Source organism: Sarcophilus harrisii, chromosome 3, assembly GCF_902635505.1.
Source record: "Sarcophilus harrisii chromosome 3, mSarHar1.11, whole genome shotgun sequence".
In the NCBI taxonomy this organism is placed as follows: domain Eukaryota; kingdom Metazoa; phylum Chordata; class Mammalia; order Dasyuromorphia; family Dasyuridae; genus Sarcophilus; species Sarcophilus harrisii.
Genome location: NC_045428.1, coordinates 596,258,586 through 596,276,557, shown reverse-complemented (window position 1 = coordinate 596,276,557; position 17,972 = coordinate 596,258,586). Strand labels below are relative to the sequence as shown.

The window sequence follows — 17,972 nt, the reverse complement described above, 5'->3', positions numbered from 1 at the left end:
TAGGGGGGAACACAACTGTATTTTCGCCCATCTAAAACTAAAATGAAGCATTTCCTTCGATTATTATTTTTTATTTTTTTCTGAGAAAGGGAGTCCGTGACACACACACACAAAAGATGAAGAATTCCTCATCTGGTCATCCCCATCCCCATTTTACAGAGGAAGAAACTGAGGTGCAGATTCATCCATGCGCACACGGAATGCCTCTTGCCTCTCCCCTGATTCTGCTGGCTCTCTCCGAGCAGGAAGAGAAGGAGCAGGGCTCCTATGTTTGTTATCGCTTCCTTTTTTCTTTCCCCCTCTGTCTCTCCTGGGAAGACTGGACATAACAGGGATACGGACTAGATGCTCGTTGCCAGGAGGGATTGTTTTATTTTTTGTTCTTTTTCTCCCCGTAGGCAGATGATAGATCAGTTAAGACGATACTAGTCAGACAAAAACTCTCTCCTCATTTCTCCCCGTCCTTTTCTCTCAATGGAGTAATGAACAGGATATAGTGACCTTGAGTGTGTCAGAAAAGGGCAGGCGGGGTCAATCATAGATTATTGAGAGTTTGGTAGTCGGGAAGCATGGTGGATAAAGTGCCAAGTTTAGGGTCAGGAAGATCTGAGTTCAAATCCAACCATGGATATTATTACCTGTGACACCCTGACAAGTCACTTAACCCTATTTACCTCAGTTTCCTCATCTGTAAAAAGAGGCAGAGAAGGAAATGACAAACCATTCCAGTAGCTCTCCCAAGAAATAGAACTTGATTTGGAGGTGGGAAAAGGAACAAAAATCCCTAAGGGAGTGGAATCTCTTGGGAATTCCTCTGTGTGGGGGTGGGGGGTGTGTGTGTGTGTAGGGAGTGAGGGAATCCACAGTGAACAGAGACCAAGCAGAATATTTCCTGGCAGGGCTAAATTCACCCTAGTGCAAATTCGGACACTTCCAGTTCAAGGAACCTGCTTCAGAAGTGCAGGACACTGAGGTGTGACAGTTTTCGAAAGACCTACAACTTGTGAACCACAAAGTCCCGATGAGTCAACAAGGTGGTGAAGCTGCCAGAAACAGCTAATGCAATCTTAGGCCACATTCGACTCGACAAGTTTTTATTTAAATGCCAACTGTGTGCCAAGCACCCCCTGTGCCAGTCGCCCGGTGGAGATTCCAAGTCTATCTCCACCGTACATTGAGACATGTAGAATCCGGGAGCAGGGAAGTGACGGTCCAAGGCCTCTGCTCCTTTTGGGGGGCCACAGAACAGGGTGGCCGAGATAGAAAATGCCCTTGAATTGGGGGCTGATGGGAGAAAATAGGAATATTCAGCGAAGGGAAGGAAAGAGTCAGGGAGGTGGTAGGAAGATGATGGCTGTCTCCAAGATCTGGAGGAGGGGGGCAGCTAGGTGGTGCCATGGTTAGAGCAGCAGCCCTGAAGTCAGGAGGACCTGAGTTTAAATCTGGCCTGACAACTTAACACTTCCTAGCTGTGTGTCCTTGGGCAAAGTCACTCAACGCCAATTGCCTCATGGGAAAAAAAAAAAAAAAAAGATCTGGAGGCGCTGCCTCACAGAAGGAAGGATGTATGTTTTCTCTTGACCCCAAAAGGAGAGGACCACAAAATGGAAGGTTTGAGTTTCTCGTTCCAGAAGATCCTTTCGGGTCGGTTGACGGGACCGCTCCGAAGCTTTGTAGCTGGGCCATTCCGAGATCTCTCCTCTTCTTCCCCTTCCTCCCTCGGCCTCCCCCCTTTCCCCCCAATTCGCATCAAAGTGAAGAAACGGGTGAACGAGTCTCTCAGAGTTAGTGTCCTTAGAGGCGACGAGGCAAGGGGGCCCACCTCTCGAAGTTCCTCCCAGAGTCCCACAGGGACAGGCTCAGAAGATGCTATTTGTCAGTAGGTAGGGCGTTCAAAGGGGAGGGGCTGGGCTCCGAGGCTCTGGGGGGCGGGAGGGCGGAGCCACGGTTGTGACGTCACGGGGAAGAATTTCCGCGGGGGGGCGGGACCATAAGGGGGGAGTCTCAGGTAAAGGTGAGACTCTGGGGGAGTGGGGCGGAGTGGGCGGGGCCTAGAGCAGTCCAATCACGTGGAGTTCTCCTTCATGGTCTGGTGGATCCAGTCTCGGTAGCGGCAAACGCTGGTGTAGACTGCCGGTCTCTTCGGTTTGGAGCAGGGCTCGGCTCCCCCCGACACTACGCCCTCCAGGGCCCCGTTACAGACCAGCGGGCCCCCGGAGTCTCCCTGTGTCCCGAGGGTGACAGAGAGGAGGCACAGAGTCAAAAGGGGCGGAAAAGGCGTGACAGAGGGGAGAGGGTGATAGTCACGTGGGTTAGAAGGCGGAGGGAGAGGAGGAAACCGGGAGAAAGACAAAGCATGAGGTGGGGGGCTTTGCAGAGCCCGCCGTCCAGCCCTCCCGGACCCCCGAAGCCCAGCCTAAGCACCCATTGCCCCAGCCCCAGCGTCGCTCCGCCTTCTCTCAAGGTCGCGAGCTCCTCCCCTGCTCTCAAAATCTCGGGAGGGAGGGGGGGATCCCACAGGCCTGCCCCCCGAGGGACCCCGGCGTCCTGATCCTCCAGCTCTCACACTGCTCGGGGACCCGGGCATCCCCCGCCTCCTTCGGCACCTCAAGCCCCGATCGCATAGAACCCACCCCCCAAGGGTCTCCTGGGTTCGAATCCCGACCCCACCCTCCTTCTCCTTGGGGATCCCGGCCTCACCTGGCAGGAGCCCCGGCCTCCCTCCCAGAGGCCGGCACAGATCATGTTGGAAGATATTCGCCCGGGGTAGGCTCTGTGGCACAGGCGGGGCTCCAGGACGCTGATGTTCGCGCACTGGAGCGTGAGGGGGTATTCCACTGGGGAGAAGAGGAAAACGGCGCTGGATGAATCGGGGAGCAGAACGCCAGGGGGCGCCGTCATCCCCATGCTGCGCCGTGAAGCTTCATGGAGCCATTCCCCCTCCCTTCCCCACCAACGCCAGCCCTGCTCCCAGACCCCTGCCCGGCCCGTCTCCATTTACATCGAATTCCGTCCCCAATCTCTCCCCCTTCCTCATCTCTCCTTAGTCTTTTCTCCCATCTCCAAAACCATTCGCGTCCCTTTCTCCGGCTTTTCCATTTACCTCCAGTTCCATCTCCATCCTCACCTCCAGTTCCATCTCCATCCTCACCTCCAATTCCATCTCCAACCCTTGTCTTCGCCCTCCATCTTTATTTATATCCAAATCCCTCTTCTCTCTCTCACCAGTCCCACCCCATCCCCATCCTTTTCTTCTTTATCTTTATGGCCCAGTTCCAGCCCCATCTTCTTGCCCACCCTCGTTATCATCGCCATCTCAGTCTCTTATATTTACTCCTCCCCCAGTTTTTTGCCTTCAATCCCATTTCCATCTTCATCCCTTTTTTTTTTTTTTTTTGCTAAGGCAATTGGGGTTAAGTGATTTCCCAATGTTAAGTGGTCCCCAAATTTGTCTTTCTATCCACATCTTTGTGTGTCCCTCTCCTCGTCCTGATCTGCGTCTGTCATGGTGACCCTAATCCCATCCCCCATCTTCATCTTCTTTCTTTTCCATCTCCATCTCCAGCCTCCTCTGTATCTCCGCGTCACCCCAACCCAACACCCACCGTCGGGACTGGAGATGGCGCCCCAGCCGGAGATCAGACAGGTGGTGCCGGGTCTGACGCAACTCTTGCTGATGTTGAGGGGTTGCACGGCTGGATTTAATCTGGCGGGTCTCTTCAGGCGAATCAGCATGAGGTCATGGTTGTGATCGCGGGCGCTTAGATCACTGTTGAAGCCTGGGTGGGGGAAGAAATCGGTGACGCGGAACAGCTGCTCTGGACCTTCCCATTGCCACAAGTGATGTTCTCCAAGCCGCACCCACAGGTACCTGTGAGGAGAAGGGAGTGTGGTGGGAGGGAGCCACTGCGGGAGCCTGGATAAACATCTAGCCCTCACTGGGCCTCTGTGTTCTACTTCTGTCCATCACCGGTCACGTGGGACCTTCAGTGAGCCGCTCCCTCTCACAGCCTCCAGGCTCTTCCAAGAGCTATGTGTGACCCTGAACAAGTCAGATGCCTTCTGTGTCCCCCTTTCTTTCTCTCATGCCATGGAGTGAATCACCAGTGTTGTGTGACTTGGAACACCCCATCTTTGTTTCCTCTCATGAGCTTAGGTGAATCAGAGATTTGTAATGTCAAAGCTCAAAGGATGCTCAGAGCTCTCTAAGTCCGCCTCCATCATTTGATGGATGAGGAAACTGAAGTCAAAAACCCAGGATTTGCTGAATCTCCCATTGACGTGAGAGTCAGGGGCTGGGACTAGAGAAGCAAACTGGTTTCTGTGCTTCTCTGCCTTTCTGAGGGGTCTCTTCACTGAGAAAGATGGGAGAGAAATGTCAATGGGATCCTCCTCCCAGTTTCAGAATTTTCTACTGTATCCCATCATATCTCCATGGGAAACCAACTAAGAGAAGGCAGCTTCTGCCCTGCCTTCCCTGCCCTTCCCTGAACTTCCTTCTGCTTCTAAAATAGGATGAGTTTTACAGGGCTGCTGAATCATTATTGCCCTTCTCTGGATTACTCCTGTTTTATTTGGTACTAAGAGGAGCTTTCGAGGTACCAAGTGACTGTGGTCACAATCATTCATTCCCTCTGGCCTTCTAATTCCCCCTAGAAACAAAGCCTGAGATTTGTAGTTTTAGACTAGCACCATACCCCTTCTGGGCAGCTAGGTGGCGTTCATAGTGCATAGAGCACTGAATCTGGAGTCAGGAAGATTCATCTTCATGAGTTCAAATCTGGCTTCAGACACTTACTGACGTTGACCCTGAACTGTTTGTCTCAGTTTCTTCATCTGTAAAATGAGATGGAAAACCCTTCAGCATTTTTGCAAGACGAACAAACAAATCCGAATGGGGTCACAGAGAGTCAGAATAGGCTTCTGAGGTAAACAGGATTAAAGGACTTGCCCAGGATCACACAGCTAGTAAGTAGCTGAGGTTAGATTTGAACTCAGGTCTTCCTAACTCCAGGCTTTGCACTCTATCCAAAGTATTGGAGAGAATAAGACACAAGAATACTTGAAGGATAAGCTGGAGGAAGGACTTTCTATATTAGATCTTAGAGGTAATATGGGAAGCCACTGGGAGTTTTATAACATGGAGGGAGGGGAGAGGTGGTCAGATTTGCAATTTAGGAAGATTAATTTGACAGCTGAATGGAGGATAGACTGGAATGGAGAGAGGTTTGAAGCAGGGAGTCTAATCATAGTTATTGCATCAATCCGATCATGAGGTGATGAGGGCCTGCACCAAGGTAGTGCCGTGTCAGAGGGGAGGAGAGGAGACTTACTAAAGATGTTATAAAGATCAAATCAACAGGATGTGTCAGCAGATTAGATATGGGGGGGGAGGATGAGAAGGAAGAGTTCGGATGAAATCTAGATTGCAAGCTGAGTGACTGGGAGAATAGTTTTACACTCAGCCTGAGAGTAAGTGGTCAGGAGGCCACCTCTCAGTATAAAGCCTTGCTAAAGGACCCTGGTCTGGAGTAACATCAATTTTGGGGAAAAAAGGATGGACAAATAAAGGGGAAAGATTGATATGGAAATGGTGTCAGAGGAAAGGATCAGAGGATAAAAGACAGATAGGATGGCACTAGAGATGATAGGTAATAGGGAAGCTAGGAAAAGGGAGAATTGGGAGAGGAAGACAATCGCTTCAGATTATGTTGAGTTTAAGGTATCTCTGGGATATCCCTTTTGAAATGCCTGATAGGTAGTTAGAAATGTGAGCCAAGAGATTAAATTTGAATGAGAAGAATCATCAACGTAAAGACAAATCATGGTTGTTGATGAGATTCCCGGATGAAGCAGAATAGAGGGAAAGGGGGAGAGAGCTCAGGAAAGTGTCATGGGGGATATTCACCTTCATTGGATGTGATCTGGACAAAGGTTCAGCAAAGGAGGCTGAGGAGAAAGCAGAGAGGTAGGGAGAAAACTAGGATAGGGTAGCATCCTGACAAGCTAGAGATAAAAGCATTATCTAAGAGCAAGGTTCCAGGGAAATCAGCAGTGTCAAAGGCTGCAAGGAGGTTAAGAAAGGTGAGGATTGAAAATGTCATCAGATTTGACAGTTAAGAGAGCATTAGTAATTTTGAATAGAATTGTTTCAGTGAAGGCAAACCAAACCGTAGGAAATTAAAATGAGAGGCAAGGAAGTGAAGGTGTTCATTATAGATAGCGAGCTCAAGGAGTTCAGCCACAAAAGAGATGAAATATGGAATGATAATGGGGATGGGTGGACTAAGAGCCTTTTTTAGTAGGAGGGAGATGTTTGTAGGTAATAGGAAAGCAGCCAAGAGAGGGAGAAATTTAAAATTAATGAAAGAATCAAGAAATTAAGAAAAGAGTAAGAAAGGGAACAATCTGTTAGTAAGATGGAATGACATCACTTATACAGACAGAAAGAGAGGTTTGCCTTGTTAGAAAGAGAGTAATATTAAGAATTTAACTCTCTCAACCGCAGATCCCAGACTTTTTAGCAACTTGATCCTCTCAGTGACCTTGCCCTCCCAGCTTTCAAACTCTCTGGACCCCTGCCCCTCCTATTATTCCCTATCATGCTCCTGACTTTCAGCCACTTCCTGCTCTATATTTTCTCTGATGCCCCATTTCCAAAGATCTAATAAACTCGTTTCATCTCCTTTTCCCTCCCCTCATTTTAGCTAGATTTCTGGAATCCTTCAGTTTGAACATTCTAGGTTCTTCAGTCTGACCATTTGGAGTTTTTCAGTCTGACCTTTCTAGGTTCTTCATTCTGATCATTGTAGGTCACAAAGAAGATCAAAACACCATTCAGAAGAAGATAGCAAAGTCAAAAGTCCTACATTCCAAGCCTCCAAAGAAAAATATGATTTGTCTCAGAGGGCCATAAAAGAGCTTAAGAAGGATTTTAAAAATCAAGTAAGAGGTAGAGGAAAAGTTGAGAAGAGAAATTACAGTATGCAAGAAAATTATGAAAAAAAAATAGAGTTTAATAGCCTGGTAAAGGAGGCACAAAAATACTTAAGAAAACAATATCTTAAAAATAGAATAGGCCAAATGATTACTGAAGTCCAAAAATCCAATGAAGAGAAGAATGCCTTGAAAAGTAGAATTGGCCAAGCCTTGAAAAGCAGAATTGGCCAAAGGGGAAAAGATATACCAAAAAAAAAAAAATCACTGAAGAGAATAACTCATTAAAAATGATATTGGCAGCACTGGCCCTGAAGTCAGGAGGACCTGAGTTCAAATCTGGTCTCACACTTAACACTTCCTAGCTGTATGACCCTAGGCAAGTAACATAACCCCAATTGCCTCAGCAAAAAAAAAATTAAAAAAATAAATGGTGCTGGCTAAATGAAAAGGAGATACAAAACTTCACTGAAGAAAATAATTCCTTAAAAATTAGAATTAAGAGGCAGTTAGATGGCACAGTGGATAGAGTACCAGCCCTGAAGTCAGGAGGATTTGAGTTCAAATCTGGCCTCAGACACTTAACACTTTCTAGCTGTGTGACCCTGGGCAAGTCACTTAACTCCAACTGCCTCAGGGGGAAAAATAGAATTAAGCAAATGAAAGCTAATGACTCTATGAGACATCAAAAAACAATAAAACAAAACCAGAAGCATAAAAAAAAAATAGAAGACAATGTGAAAGATCTTATTAGAAAGGCAACTGATCTGGAAAATGGATTCAGGAGAGATAATTTATTATTTAAAATTATTGGATTTCCTGAAAGCTAGGATGAAAAAAAGCCTAGACATCACCTGTCGAGAAATTTTTGAGGAAAACTGCCCTGATATTCTAGAACTAGTGAGGAAAATAGAAATATAAAAAATCTACCAATCACTTCCTAAAAAAGATCACAAAATGAAAACTCCTAGGAATAGTATAGCCAAATTCAGAGCTTCCAGGTTAAGGGGTACTTGCTTTAAGTAGCTAGAAAGAAATAATTCAAGTATCATCGAGCCATAATCAGGACAACACAAGATTTAGCGATTTCTACATTAAAGGATCAGAGAACTTAGAATATGATATTCTGGAAAGCAATGGAGCTAAGATTACAACCAAGAAAAACCTACCCAGTAAAACTGAGTATAAAACTTTAGGGTAAGGAGCGACAGTGGATATTCAATGAAATAGAGGGCTTTCAAGAATTACTGATGAAAAAAAAAAACCAGCTGAATAAAAAATTTAACTTCCAAATATAAAACTCAACAAAAGCATAAAAAGATAAACAGGAAAGTAAAATAGTCAGGGAGTTAATAAGGTTAAATTGTGTATGTTCCTAGAAGAAAAGATAATACTCATGACTCTTAAACTTTCTCATTGTAAGGTCAGTTAAAAGGGGTAAATATCGACAAAGGACATGGGTGTGAATTGAATATGTTGGGATAATATCTTTAAAAATAAAATTAAAGGATGAAAAAGACTGGGGAAAAGGGAAAAGGAGATGTAGAATGGGGTAAATTACCTCACATAAAAGGGATAAGAAATAGCTTTTATACTGGAGGGGAAGATGGAGGAGCTCCAGGGATACTGTTTTATCAGAACTGGCTCAGAGAGGGAATAATTCAATTGGGTATAGAAATATACCTCATTGTTGGGAATCTTTAAGGTTAATATCGTGTTGATCCAAATAAAAGCAGACCTGTTCCAGCTGCAGCTGTGATGCAGTCATAACTTGGCTCAGGATGCAAGGTTATGTTGCCCTGTCCTAGGAACTGGGAACATGATCTTAATGTTATTCTTGGGTACATTAGACACTTATTCCGCTTATAACTATAACTACTTTGCAATCTGCAAAGTCTACCAAATGTGTTATAAACAATTTAGTTGACTGTTTTAGTGTTTTAGGATTTCTAAAAATTATAAAAACTGATAATGCCCCCAGTATACCAATAAAAATTCAAAATTTTATTAATTTTTTTTTAATTTCTCCTATTGCTGGTATCCCTTGCAATGCCACTGGCCAAGCTATAGTTGAAAAAGAAATAAAGATACAAAGACGTTTATTGTAAAACCAAAAGGGGGAGATTATGGAGATTACAATAATCCAAGAAGAACTTTAGATAAAACCTACAGTAAAGTTAGAGAGGAAGGAAAAAAAGGAAAGGGGAGGGCACTCATAGAAGGGAGGGATTGAAGGAGGCAATAGAGGCAAAACACTTTTGAGGAGGGACAGAAAAAAAGGTAAGAACAGAATAAACAGGAGGACATAGGATGGAGGGAGTTATATTTAGCAATCATAAGTGTGAAAAAAATTTTGAAGCAAGTTTCTCTGATAAAGTCCTCATCTTTCAAATATATATATATTATATAGAGAGAAAGAAAGAGAGAAATTAGTCAAATTTATAAAAATGAGCCATTTCTCAATTGACAAATGATGAGAAAATATGAAGTTTTCAGATGAACTAATCAAAGCTATCCATAATCATATGAAAAAATAGTTTAAATCACTATTGATTGGAGAAATACAAATTAATACTGAGGTAGTATCTCACACCTATTAGATTGGCTAATAGGACAGAAAAGCAGAATGATAAATGTTGGAGAGGATGTGGAAAAATGGAGACACTAATACACAGTTAGTGGAGTTGTGAACTGATTCAATCATTATGTAGAGAGATTTAGAACTATATCCAAATATTTATAAACTATATCCAAAATTGTAACTATATCCAAATATTTATTATTTGTATTCTTTCCTGGTGGCAAAAAATTGGAAACTGAGGAGATGCCTATCAATTGGGGAGTGGTTGAATAATTTGTAATATGTAATATGTAATACTATTGTGATATAAGAAATGATGAGCTAGAGGCTTTCAGAAAATCTGGAGAAACTTATATGAACTAATGCAAAATAAAGTGATCAGCACAAGAGATCAGCACTTTGTGCATAGTAACAGCACTACTGTAAGATGATTAGCCATGATTGACTTAGCTATTGTAAGGTTGGATCTATGATCCAAGGCAACTTTGAAGGACTTAATATGGAAAATATTATCCATCCCCAAAGAAAGAAATGGTAACATCTGAACACAGATAAAAGCATACTTTCTAAATTCTTATTTTTCTTTGGTTTTATTTTCTTGCATATTTTCTTTTACAACATGATATGGATATGGAAATATGTTTTGTGTGATTACATATATATAATCTGTATCATATTGCTTACCTTCTTGAGGTAGAAGAAAAGAATCTGGACTCAATTTTTGAAATGAATGTTAAAAATAGTTTTTACATATAATTGGGGAAAATAAACAAATAAATAAATAAATTCCAACAAAGAAAAAAAATCAGAAGAAACCTTAGAGGTCATCTTTATTTCACAGAAGCCTAGAGGCAAGACCATTTAAGGTCTTCTAAAGTCCCCTGAGGTCACCATTTATTAAATGGCAGTGGTAGGACTAGAAACCCCAGTCTCAATTCCAAATCTCAGGTTCTCTCTCTCTCTCTCTCTCTCTCTCTCTCTCTCTCTCTCCCTCTCTCTCTTTGTCCCCTGAGGCAACTGGGGTTAAGTGACTTGCCCAGAGTCACACAGCTAGGAAATGTTAAGTGTCTGAGGTCACATTTGAATTCAGGTCCTCCTGACTTCAGGGCTGGTGCTCTATCCACTGCCACCTAGCTGACCCCAAATCTCAGGCACTTTCCATCCCACTTTTTTTCCCCTCAGTATGATTTCAGGAGGATTGTGTCCAAATCTGAGTTACTGGAGAGTTTCCATAGAAGGCCAACTAGGTCTGAAAAGTCCATGACATAGGAAGAAAGGTTGAAAGAACTGGGACTAATCTTGGGGAAAAAAAAAAAAAAAAACAGACTGCGGAGATAGGAGAATTTTCTTCAGCTTTTTAAAGGGTTATTGTGACTCAGTCTTCTCATGACTGATCCCAGTGGAAACAACTTGGAGCAGTACAAATAAACCCAAAAGGGAGATGGGAATATGAAGGTAGATTTAAACTTGATATAAGGAGATACCGTCTGATGATTTGGGTTATCTTGAAGGTAAAAGGATTCCTGCAGAAGGCAGGTCCCCCTCACTTAAGGTCCTCAAGTAAAAGTTGGATAACAACAATTTTGTAAAGACTCCCTCTTAAGGGATGAGTTGGATCAGAGAACTTCTTACGTCTTTCTCAATTGTAAGTTTCTGTGAGTTTGATGATAATAAAAATAACAGTAATAATGGAAAATATTAGAATGAGTTTCATGACCATAATAGCTGTTAATTATTTGATACTCGATATCATATACTAAATAATATAATACTTATATTATAAATATATTATTATAGTATAATATAAATATAATAAATGATAAAATGCTGCAATACTTAAGCATTTGCATACATTATAGCATTTGATATTCACATCAACCCCAAGAATTAGACTATAGATTTTTTTATTATTTTAAGAATGGGGAAAGTGAGGTTTAGGAGGTTAAGTATCACACAGCTACTAAATGTGCAAGTAAGATTTGAATCCAGATTTCTCTCAGGCCCACCCTGCCTCTTAAGCAAAGCCATCATTGAGTCTCAGAATTTTATTTAGAGCCAAAAGGGGCCTTAAAATTCTTCTTTTCAGTTCACACATGAGGTAGTCAAGGCTCAAAGATGGGAAATGACTTTAGCATGAAGTCATAGATGGTAAATTATGAAGGCATGACTTCAACTCAAGTCCTGAAGTTCACATGCAATATTCCTTCTTTGGACCATTGTCTTACATGGCATTAGGTCCGGTCTCTACAGTCTTTGTCAACCAGTCATGGAGCCTAGTGGAGCCCTCAAAAGAAGGGGATTGTTGTCCATTCCACTTGTTGCCTGTGTATCCTTAGCAAGTCACTTTTCCACAGTGGATCCCAGATCCTTCATCTCCAGTATAACAGGTTTGGAGTAAATGGTGCCTAAGATTCCCTTCCCCCACTGATATTCTCTGGCTTTCTGACCCCTGATCTACCCCTGAAAATGTGGAAGCTCTAATGTTAGAGTCTTCCTTCTTTAGAACTGGTGTCTCCCTTTCCATCATTGATCTCCTAGTGCTCTGGGGGGAGGAAGCCCAGAACGTGCCTCCATCTCCCCTCTGGAAGAGAGAGGAGCAAAGGGAGGAAATATAGGGTAGGTTTCTGGAAACAAGCAGGGAAAAATAATGTGTGAGGGACATGTCTCTCTAGACTTCAGGGAACAACCAGAAAAAAAAAATTATTTTCCTATGATGATGCTTCTGCTCCCTTTGTCTCCCCTTGTTTTTCCTTAATTTTCTCTAAACTGGCAATCTGCAGTTCTGTCTCTCTGTGTGTATCTCTCTCTAAACCCCTTCTTTTCAGTCTCCCCTGTCCCATTTCTATGTGTCTATCCTCTTATCTGTCTCCATGCATCTCTTCCTGCCCTCTTCTCAATCTCTTTATCCTTCTGTCTCTGTGTTTCTGTCTTATCCCTCTGGCTCATACCGTCTTTATCTCTACTTTGTTTTTCTTCTGTTTCCCTGTCTATGTCTATTTGTCTCTCTCTCTCCATCTCTCCATCTCCCCTATTCCAGCTCTGCTCCCACCTCTTTCTGCTTCCATCTTTCTCCATCATTATTTTCCCAGATCCTCCAGCCTGCTTTCCTCTTTGTGGACTTTTGTTCAACCCTCCTTCCTCTCTGCAATATGTGATCTGGTCTTTCTCCACCTCATTTTGGACTCAGGGAAGGTGTGGGTTGGAAGGGACCCCACCCACCAGAAATAATCACCCTATCTCTAACAGGTCTGGTGACTTGGGAGGGGAGTGGCCCCATGGAGGGGAGTGTGGAAAGTCCCCAGCTCTGATGGTGCCGCTCATACATACTCCCCTCCGCTAACCCTCAGCATCCAGGACTTTCTGGAGTCAAACTCTTGCTACAAATGGTCATTCGGTCTCCATCAAGACTTCCAATAAAAGAGAATTCAGTACTTCCTGAGGCAGCTCATTCCACTTTGGAAAACCCTAATTGGGTGAGAAATTCTTCCTCCCACTCATAGAAATCTTCCTAGGCAATTACTTCTCCTAATGACCACCATGCTCCTTGTCATGTCCTCTGTGGCCGGCCTCTCAAAGGCTTGAAGACTATCAACCCAACCTATCCCCTCTGCCTGCCCCAGTCTTCTCCAGGATAATCCTCAATTTCTGCAGTGGATCCCATCAGCCCTTTTGCCGTCTTCCCTAAAAAAGCCATCAATATCTGGGGATGTCAGTAGTCCTCCCACCCACCAATCCCAACTGTTACAAGTCTACCTAATCCAATGAGCTAAAAGCTAATGCCCCAGGGAGGACTGGGAAAATGGAGGAAGAAAGAATCTTCCCCATTATCCACGGGGCCTCTGGTGTGCCTCTGGTTTTTTGTGCATGTCTCTCTGTCTCTTCTCTATGACACTGGCTACATCTTTGTCTCTGCCTCTGTCTTTGTCTCTATCATTATGATCTCTCTGTTTCTCTAGGTGTGTGTCTCTCCTTCTGTCTCTCTCTGTCTCTCTATCTCTGTTTCTTTCTCCCTCTCCTTTCTCTGTCTCTCTCTCTCTCTCTCTCTCTGTCTCTGTCTCTCCTTTTTCTCTCTCTCTGTCTCTCTGTCTCTCTCTCTCTTTCTCTCTTTTTACCTCTATCCTTCCTATCTCTCTTTCTGAGTTAGCCAGTGCTTAGCACAATGCCTGACACATAGTAGGCACTTAATAAATGCTTATTGACTTACTAATTGATCTTCCATCCCTACCTCTGGGTACCTCAAAAAGTCTCAGACCTTTGGAATTGTACTAGGACCCAAGCATCTAACTAGAAGGAGAGAGATGCATGATGGGATTCCTTCAGAGCACATGGAATGGCCTTCTAGATAAACCTCTCAATGACCCCAACTTCTTTGTCCCATAACTACCCCCTTCTCACTGAGCCTTACAAGAGGATCCTCCCTGAGCTCCCTTGACTTTTTGACTTCTTCAATCCGATCAGCCTCCTCTACTATCACACTTGGATCTCTGTATCTTTCCAGCCTTTTGCCTCTATCAGCTTCCTATATTTCCTGGATCTTCCCATAACCCCATTTCCCTGGTTCAGTATCTCCATTTGTCTTTTCTCCCTCTTTACAATGTCACTTCTATTCTTCCCCTGTTCCTCAATCTCCTCAGGCTCCTTGCTCCACCTAAGTTCCTGGATTCCTGGGGTCCTGAAAATTCTGGACCTTCACTACATGGTTTCCCCAACTTCCCTGATCTCTCCAGTCTCTGACCTTTCTAGATTGCTCTAATATTCCTTCCTCTTCAAATCTCCCAAATCTCCAGTTTCAGACTCCCTTATCACCCTAGTCTCCTTGGTCTCTCCACCTCCCAGGATTGTCCATCTTCTTTAGATTCTATTAGTCTTCCTAACTCCTCCAGCTTCTTCACACTCCCCACCTCCTCAGCATCCATGCCTTCCCACCTTCCTCAAACTCATCAGACCCAGGGTTTTCTTCTCACCCTCAATCTTCACCTCCTTATCTCCTTTGGCTTCCTGGCTTTCAAAGGCCCTTGGATCCCCTACTTCTATCCTCCTCTGCATTTAGCCTCCACAGATTCAACCCTCCCATTTTTCAATCTACCATGGCTTCTCCTTATCTCTGACCTTCTGAGAAATATATACACATGCACACCTGGATGTATATGTGTATATGTGTGTGTGTATATATGTGTAAGTGTGTGTGTGTGTGTGTGTGTGTACATCCCCAGCCTATCTTGCCACCTCAGTCTTCATACTTCTTCAGACTATCAGACTTCCTTACCGTTCTCAAGCTTCATGGTTGTCCCATTCTCCAATAACCTCCTTCCATTCCTAACTTCCTTCCAGATGAAGAATGGAGACTGGAAAGCTTTTAAAAGTCATCCAATTCTCCTTCCTCCTTTGATGGTTGAACTGAGGCTCACACAGCACCGACTTGGTCAAGGTCACAGAAAAAGGAAGTGGGTTTGAACATCCAGGTATCTACCTTTTGATCTACAATTATTATTGCATCATTCTGTCAGCCTCCCAGATCTCTACAAGCTCCTCACACTTCTAAGCCTCCAAAGCTTCCCAACCTCTTCAAAATCTAAGGACTCTCCAGCTCAGGTCCTTGACCTTTCTAGTGCATCACAGACCTTTCAAGAAGTCTGGAAAAACCTAGGAACCCCTTCTCAGAGTATTGCTTTCAAATGCATAAAATGAAATATGGAGAATTCCACAGGAAGCCAATTGTATTAAAATAGAAAGGCTATTTTTTTCATACAAATTCATAGATTCTCTGAAATCTATCCAAGGGACCTTGGGCATCTGTGAACACTGAGTTCTAATTCCCTGTATCTCTGGCCACCAAGCATCTTCGCTTCCTTGGTCTCCGATTCTCTGATCTCACTGCTCTCAAACTCCAAGACCTCTGGGCTTTCCAGAGGCAGTTCTACTTTAACATTTACCCAGACACCCTTCCTTCCCTCCCTGATTGACAGGATCCCGAGCCCACTCACGGTTTGCGGCAGTGGGCGGCTGTGAGTAGCCACCGGTCACTGAGTAGAGTGGCCCCACAGAAGAGACGAGTAAGGAAAAAGAGACCAGCCTGCCAGGGCTGGGAGTTGGGGGTACATTCTTCTGCCCCGATGGTCCTTGTGTCTGTCCAACCCTGCCCTAGGGAAACAGAAGATGGGTCAAGGGTCAATGGAAACCTGATAGTTAAATTGGTCCCCTTGAGCCAGACAAATGGTTTAGTAGCCTTGGGGACATCCCAATTGGCAGATGGACAGTCACATTGAACGACAGACTGTTACACAGATCAAACAAACAAGAGACAGATAAACAAAGAAGCAGACACACAGCAGCCAAAAGCAATCTCACCGGTCCAAAGGAGCATCAGCAGGGACACCCAGATGCCCTGGTTCATGGTTCCAAGCTCCAGGATGGAAAATCCACTACAGTTGGTATGAGTGACAAGGACCAGACCAGCCAGGAGGCCCCAAATGTCTGGGCCCTTAGTCCTGCCCTCTCTCTGGATGCTTTATGAACTGGCTAGGGGCCATCCCCTCCCTCCCTCCTTCCTCCTCCGTCAATGATTAATCATGTTGGGAAATTATCCTGAGGGGAGGGAGCCCCAGGGCCTGAAGGGAAGGGGGAGGTAATACCTCTGGGCTGAAGGGGAGCAGCCTCTTAGCCTCAATCCCAGACAAGGCTGTGATAGTCATTATTAGCCGGCTACTTACAGGAAGGCTGGCCTAGTTGTACACACTGGGTGTGTATCTATGAAGGGGCCAGGGTCACACCTCTGAGCTCCCCAAAGAAAAGCCCTGATCCCTCATCCCTGCCACCCCAGGGGAGGGGGGACTGATTAGAGTGGATTTACATTTCCCTTGAGAAAGAAAAGGAAGGGGAAGAGTAGAGGGAAGCCAGTGGTTCCCTCAAAGCTGAGTCAGGAACAGCAAGTTTATCCTGTATGGGATGTGAATGACCTGTGACCTCACAAGAATAGTGGGAGGGTCTGGTGGTAGCATGGAGAAAATTAGAACCTGAGAAATTCCCTGAAGACACAGAAACTGGGAGAGAGAGAAGGAAAGACCGGGAAATAGGAAGGAAGAGGCATGAAGACTAGAGAGATGGAGACAGAAAGAGAGACCTGGGGACTTGGAGAGGAGAGGAAAGGCCCACATTCAAACTAAGACTCCCCTCCCAGCCCCTGAGGCCCTGGGAGCAGCTCTTAGAGGCAAAAGCTTGTTGGCTTCCAACCAGGATTAGGAAACTGAGCCACTCCCCCAGCAGAGGTAACCACCTTTTTACCCAGGATAAATGAGCATAAAGCAAATGGGACAGAAACAGCAGGGAACCCCTCATGTCTCTTCTCTCCCTAGCTCTCCTCACCTCGCTCTGTCTTCACTTTTTTCCATTTCCCTTCATCTCCCCCATATCTTCACCTCTTCTCATTCCCCTCATGTGCTTAGCTCAGCATCCTGAGTTGTATTCTAGGAGTGCGGATAAAAAATGGTCCAACCTTGTAATCAAGGTGCTTCTATCCTAACAAGAAAGATACAAAAGAGTATTATGATATGAGTATCCCACAATATAGAACTGAAAAGAACTGAGGATTTGGCCAAACCAAACTGCTGACTTCAACATAAGTAGTAGATGACCATTGTCTTTTTTTTTTAATTAAAAGTTTTTTTTTTCCCCCCAAACATATGTATGGATAGTTTTCAACGTTCACCCTTGCAAAACCTTGTGTTCCAAATTTTTTCCTTCCTTTCCTCCCATTCCCTCCCCTAGACTGCAAGCAATCCAATTTATGTTAAACTTGTACAATTCTTCTATACATAATTCCATGATTCAATTATGATGCACAAGAAAAATCAGATCAAAAAGGAAAAAATGAGAAAGAACAAAATGCAAGCAAATAGCAACAAAAAGAGTGAAAATACTATGTTGTGATCTACCCTCAGTCGCCACAGTCTTCTTTCTGGATGTAAATGGCTCTTTTCATCACAAGATCATTGGAAATGGCCTGAATCATCTCATTGCTGAAGAAAGCCACGTCCATCAGAATTGATCGTTGTATCTTGCTGTTGCTGGGTACAGTGACCTCTTGGTTCTGCTCATTTCACTTAGCTTCAGTTCACGTAAGTCTCTCCTGCTGATTATTTCTTATAGAACAATAATATTCCATAACCTTCATCTACCATAACTTATTCAGCCATTCCCCAACTGATGACCATCCATTCAGTTGCCAGTTTCCTGCCTGCACAAAAAGAACTGCCACAAACACAAACATATGGGTCCCTCTCCCTTCTCTATGATCTCTTTGGGAAATAAGCTCAGTAGAAATATTGCTGGATCATAGTTTCATAGCCCTTTGGGCATATTATCAAATTGTTCTCCAGAATGGTTGAATCAGTTCACAACTTATCCCCTCCAACATTCCTCATTATCTTTTCCTGTCATTTTAGCCACTCTGAGAGGT

The 17,972-nt window shown here is 44.1% G+C and overlaps 1 protein-coding gene across 1 annotated transcript; it reads right to left on the bottom strand.

The window, feature by feature from the left end:
* Positions 1–1,077: 1,077 nt before the first annotated feature.
* On the bottom strand, positions 1,078–16,074 carry KLK9 (kallikrein related peptidase 9). Its single transcript, XM_003766705.2, has 5 exons — positions 15,866–16,074; positions 15,502–15,658; positions 3,606–3,871; positions 2,701–2,837; positions 1,078–2,224 (listed from the first exon to the last, which is right to left on the bottom strand). The coding sequence occupies exons 1-5, from the start codon at positions 15,909–15,911 to the stop codon at positions 2,066–2,068; spliced, it is 765 nt and encodes a 254-aa protein (XP_003766753.1). The 5' UTR covers positions 15,912–16,074; the 3' UTR covers positions 1,078–2,065.
* Between the last annotated feature and the right edge of the window lie 1,898 nt (positions 16,075–17,972).